Genomic DNA, 6054 nt, shown 5'->3' with positions numbered 1-6054 from the left:
GCTTCCATAGTATCGTTTAAAAAAATACCACTGACAGGTTTAAAAGACTTCTTTACAAGATTCTTCTGCAGGAGTCTAACTCTATTACTAGCCATGTGCATATGTGACTGCCCAAAACTCACATTTGTGCATGCATGTATTGTATATACCCCTCTTGCATGTAGCATACGGGATATGCTGAACTTTGCAGATTTGACAGCTTTACTATATTGACTTAATAACACTAGATGCTATGTGAAGATGAAGCTGTGGGATGGACCACGTCTGAAATCCAGACATACCTTTTTCCAAAAGAGCTTGCTCAGCGGCATGGGAGCAGATGATGATCTCTCCTTCGTCACCTCTTTGGGGGCATCGCTAGCCACTGCCTGCTGTTGGGCTGCAGGCTCGGGGGCTTTTGTACTCTGCTTAGTTGCCTGTGGCTCTTGAGAGGAAGGGACATTTTTGTCTGATTTTACAGAGGTAACAGGCTGCTGTTCAGTGCTCTAGAAGGAATCATGAACACAAAGGCTGTTGGAAGCATGTAAGGAACAAGATACTCCAGCAAATTCAGGCATCATCTGGTACAAGAGACAAGCATGCAGCAGACCACCACTGCACAGGACACACGAGGCAACAAGGTGCAGCTCCTGAGCTGCGTCCCTGTCCTTTCAAATGAGTGTCTTGAACAGAGGAAGCAGATTACATAGCAACCCACCCTTTGTAACTGAAATGATCAATTGATAAAGAAATTAAAACACTGCCTTTGAGACTGAAAATGACAGTGAGAATAATTCCTCTTTGATTGCATTATTCATACAGATAACTTGAATCATCCTACTCACTTTGGTATTAGTTGTCTGTTGGGTCTCTTTTGCAGCCTGAAGGGAAACAAAACACAAAGACAAGTCTGTCTCCAGCAGTGTCAGTGCTCACAGTTACACAGTTCAGGAATTGTCTGTCACAGATTATTTTATTTTTAGTGAATGTTTGTGAAAGTCCTGGCTCCTGCAACCATGGAAACTGATCTCTGGCACAAGTGAGGCTGCCAGCTCACATCCTTCTACCTGCAGCAGCATTGCAGCCCTGTGTTGAATTGCTTTGTGCTCATACCGCCATGCTTGCAGCCCTCAATTTGTTCTTTACAAATATGTGTGTTTACATCTCCATTCCCAGCTTCTTCACATGAGACATTGTGCAGGGTTTTAAGATACTGAAAGATTTCTGAGCTGGGTCTGCATCTGCAACTTCCAGCACACACGTACAAACCAGAGCTGGGTCTTTTCCGCTGGGGAATTGCATACCAGTCAGGGACGTGCTAACGTCACCTCTGACATGGGAAGCCTTGCTTTCTGGGATACAAAACATAGGCAGATGGCTGCCTGGAAACGAAGGGCATAGAACAGCAGTGGCTTTATAACTTAGGAGTTGCAGCTCTAAAAAGAGCAGCTCTGCAGATGCTGGAGGAGGGTTTTGTCCATCCACTCACACTTTTGTGAAAAAGAAATCATTCACAGTGATGGGTCTCCTGATTCCATTAGAATACACAAAGCCAGGAGGAATCCAGTTTGTTTAAACTCCTCATTGGCCAGTGATTCATACCAGTGTCTATTGACCCTAGCATCCAGCACAGCTCACACTCAAGACTAGTATCTAAGCTGTATAAAGAGGAGCAGCAAGCCACAGCCTCACTCAGGTAAATGGGAGCCCTGCACCCCTGGGTTTAGGCAGCTTGCCACATCCTATGTGGATCTCTTGAAAGAATAGGTGAGAGTTACTTTGCAGGAGCCAAGAACTTCTTTTTGTGTTTAGCTTTATTAAACAAGGCACAAAGCAAGTGGTAAGTAATAGTGAAATAGTAATGCCACAAGCCTTCAGTACTAATGCTGAAAATAAGTAGTTAACCCTTCTCTTCCAAGTAAAACTTCCATAAATCAGTACAGTTACACTGCAAAACTGGCATGCAGTGCAAAGCAAATATACATGGATGGGAGTAAAAACAGACAGGGACTCAACTGTCAAATGCCATCCAAACTTCGTCTTTGAGGTCAAATGGCCAAATCACATTCTAGCAGCTTATGTTATGGTTTATATTAGGATGCACATTGCTGTTTGAAATGAATGTTCACAACCTACTTTAAAGTTAGTACTCATGTAAACACAAGACACTGAAAAACAATGTTTTTGTTAACCTAATAGTCAGTCTGTTCTTAACTAAGGTACAGAGAAGTGCATTTTGGAAGACTTGCAGAGAAAGAATTTTCAGAGGAGACAGTGAAGTGCTTAAAATTAAATAGGAATGCATATATTAAAGTGATAACTTTAAATAAAGGAATTCATTACCTATTCATCCAGTTGACACATGATGCTGAGGCATTTCAAAAGAAAAGATATAAACTACTTTTTCTTTCACTTTTACTAGAGGTGATAACTTCAGGGCTGGCCTGTTACATCAATGCTCTGATTTGAATTTCCACTTTCAGTCAGCCCTACAAGCCAACTGTTGGCACCATTTTAATCCGTCTCCTTTGTTCTTAAAATGTCATAAATGATACCTCAGTTATTGCTTCTGTATTTTGTATGTGGAAGGAAAGCTGTGAAAATAAGCTTTGAAACAAGAAAACTATTTTGGAAGTGATGACATTTTATGAGACAGATTTTATTGTTGTGAAAATTTAGTGCTGCCACATTCCTTCAAGATAACGGCCTTCATTCCAGACCAGAAGTCTTTAAGATTCTATCAAATAGCCTAATGAAAACCAGTATCTCCCAACAACTCATTGCAAGATTTTTCACTGTTGTAGAGGAGGCTTGGCACCTTGACAAATTTTAACCATGTATAGTTTTTACCAGGAAGCCCCAATTCATCATGAACAAATCATTCATGTTTTAATTGTATTATCAAAACCGTCAATGTAGTATGTGCAAGATGAGATCTTAACTTTAAGCTGTTAGCAAGGACTCTAGATTTAAAGCCATTGGCAAGATAATTATTCCTTCAGTAATATGCGGACGACATCTCAAAAATGAAACAGTGGAAAGAACATTTTTGTTTTGAAAATAACTTAAAGAACTCCCTTTGACTTGTGCTCTTGATTATAAAGCCCCCTACTCACCAGAAATTCCATGTGGGTGTGCTGAGTGAACATTAAATATTAATTACTTTCCTCCCCCAGTGGAAGGGTCTCTGCTTCTGCATTCTTTGGGCTAGAAAGCTACAGTTCTCTGCTTCCCTGACATAGAATATCATGGCAGATTATCTTCCGAGCACGTTTTTTTGGAATGCTCAAATATGGACCTTGAAACCACAAGTTTTCAGTGATTTCTTTTTAAAAATAAATGCCAATGTCCTCTGAAACAACCACTTGCACAAAAAGCATTTTGAACAGCTTTAAAGCATTCTCATTTTTTTCCTCCAAACTAAACTTAAAATTCAACCAACAATTACTTGTTTTCAGTGAAAAGTAACTGTTTCTGAAGGAAATTCCATGTTCCAATCTTCTCTGTGCCGTATCAGATGCCCCAGTTCACCCAATCACCAGGCAATGTGGACCATAAAGCCTTAATTGTAGTTAGACTGAACTCTTAAACCTGTCCTACACTTGCAGGCACTGTTCATAACTATATAATTCATTGTTTGTCAGTACCTTTTGTTTTGTTTAAATGGCCAGGGAAGTTTAGTTAGCATTAGCAACTGTAACTGGGAAGCAGGTTAGTGGAGAAGGTTAGAGGAATCATTTCAGAATCCTGAATTCACAGATGGTATAAAGAGAAATGCTGCACATGAAGATTGCTTTCATAATGCATGGCACAGAAATGCTCATGCCAGTGATTTTCAGAGCACTGCACAGCTGGCCAGATGCTGAATTCAGTTACCAATTAAATAACTTCACTCTGTGATGGGAGCCATCTGTTACTGCTCAGGGTTCTGTTCTTGCTAGAGTTTCATACAGACCTTATGCCTAAAGAGTTTACTAAATGTACTGTGTCCTAGTTTGGGAGACTCTGCCTTCTTTTTCTTGGCTCCTTTAGTTTGGGATTCAGGCGCTGTCTTCGGAGCAGGTTGCCCACCATGGCCTTTTTCCGCTTTTGATCCCTTTTGTACAACAGCATTTAAAGTTGAGTACTCAGTGCAAAGTTCTCATTTGGTTCATGGAAGATATTCAAACACTCATACATGCAGTATTAAAACCAAACATTTCCTTTTAGCCCTGGACAACAAATTATGTGATCACTCAGTTCTCCTTAGACATTTTCATGCAAGTAGTGAAATAAATATAAATGGTACAACAATAGGGCTTCCTGAAAATTAAACCACAATTTGCCCCCTAAAATCTTCATTAAATTGAGACCCAAATTCCACAAAGATTGAGACTGAATTTGTTATTTATAATTTTAAAATAGGCAGATGCATAAATCTTTGAAAGCACCTTCATTCTTTTTACTGCAGTATTACAGGAATCTTTAAATGTTTTGCATAATGCATGATTTAGGAAAAGGGAACTATAAATATTCACTGTATATGCTATATATTTCAAGTTTGTTCTAATGTTCATAAAATTAGTTAGAAATGGAAGTACCAAAAAAATAGTAATTGAGACTAAGTGTTGAATGAGTGCTTTCTTTTCATTCCATTTTAAATACCTACAGGAGGCACTTGTTTTGGGAATCATCACCCACTGATTAATTGGAGACTGGATCTCTAGAAAACTAGGCAGCACATTGAAAAAAGACTAAATAAAGGAATAGCGATACATGTCTCTATAGAAAAAAAAAAAAGAAAAAAGGCTATTTTTAAGAAGTGGTATTTGCAGCTTCAACACATAGTGAATTACCCCGCATAGGGTAGAGGTGGGCCTGCTCAAATACATGACTTTTGTACAAGTCTTGGTAAAATGTGAGTAACATTTGCTAAAATGTTCCATTTAACTTTTCACGGGGGGGGTGGGAGGGGAGAAGAAAGAAAAAAAAAAAAAAAAAAAAAAGGGTTTTTTTTCCTTCCTTCTCCATTTTCATTTTTTCAGTAATAAGAAAAAGAAGAGATGCAAAACCAGAAGCGTCCAAGGTTGCTTAACTGAGCTCTGACATACACACAAGTTAACACAAGAATCTGTTCTGTATTGCAGAGAATCTAACTGCACTGTACATATGACTAAACACAGATAATATGGGGCAGCATTCTTCACTCTTCAGTGTCAGGTTTTGAAGCAGTAAGATGCCTTTGATTACCTAGTACAAAGAACTTACTACTTCCTAGCATTCTGGACTTCATTCTGATCTCCCTTAAGCAATTTATTTCCTGATTTTATTAGTAATCAGGCTAACATATAGTGAGGAAATACAAATTTCAAAAATCATATTTCAATGACAAATGACTCAAGTGTTCACCCTTCAGGTAATTACCTTGTCCCTTTGCAAGCCTCGTTCTGTTTTATTTTGCATGTGTACAGGGCAACTTCCAACCACTAAAAAGCTTTAAACTTTGTTGTCAAAAATTTCCAGGAATTGCTAAGTAGGAAGAGACCCAAACTCCAAAGAAACAATCAGCCTTCAGCATTTACCATGTGAAATACCAAGCACTGTGGTTGACCATGACTAATAGGGTAGAAGGTCCATAGAACAGGATGTAACACGTGTGAGAATGTGAAGTTGAGGTCTTCGTCTCAAGATGGTTTCATTAAATGCAACTACAAGCTCCCTACAAAGTGCTTCGTGCCATGAGGAGGCTGTGGCCATTGATACCAAAATCAGCCATTTGTCCCTGTGGTGTTCTGCACCATTCTCAGTATCCCAAAGGTACAGCAAAATGGGAACAAGTCAGGATTTGCGACAGAAGGATCTGGGGCAGATCTGATCCAAATACCATGTTCATTGGTATACACTTGCCAAGGATCAATTCATCCAAGGAAGGATGACTCAACTCATATAAACTCCCCTATTTACAGATGAAATGACAGTCAACTGAGGGTGTGCTCAGGCTGCTGAAAGCATACATGCCTTTAGCCAGCTGATTAAAGCCAGAGGCATCACTGATGGCAGCATGTTGCTACAAAACCCACCAAGCTCACCTTTGCT

At 39.4% G+C, this 6054-nt stretch overlaps 1 protein-coding gene across 1 annotated transcript in view; it reads right to left on the bottom strand.

Moving 5' to 3' along the window:
- Positions 1-6054, bottom strand: part of BCAS1 (breast carcinoma amplified sequence 1) — a gene marked incomplete at its 3' end in the record, with an annotated part of 32167 nt that overhangs the window by 8404 nt on the left and 17709 nt on the right. The window contains exons 7-9 of the mRNA XM_010023278.1: positions 3935-4075; positions 825-860; positions 282-485 (exon numbers count right to left, since the gene is read on the bottom strand). Of these exons, the coding sequence (XP_010021580.1) occupies positions 282-485; positions 825-860; positions 3935-4075 (381 nt within the window). The remainder of the gene's footprint in view (positions 1-281; positions 486-824; positions 861-3934; positions 4076-6054) is intronic.

Source organism: Nestor notabilis, unplaced genomic scaffold (genome assembly GCF_000696875.1).
Source record: "Nestor notabilis isolate BGI_N333 unplaced genomic scaffold, ASM69687v1 scaffold18611, whole genome shotgun sequence".
Lineage (NCBI taxonomy): Eukaryota > Metazoa > Chordata > Aves > Psittaciformes > Psittacidae > Nestor > Nestor notabilis.
Note: the sequence above shows the minus strand (reverse complement) of the source record. Positions and strands in the feature narration are given on the sequence as shown.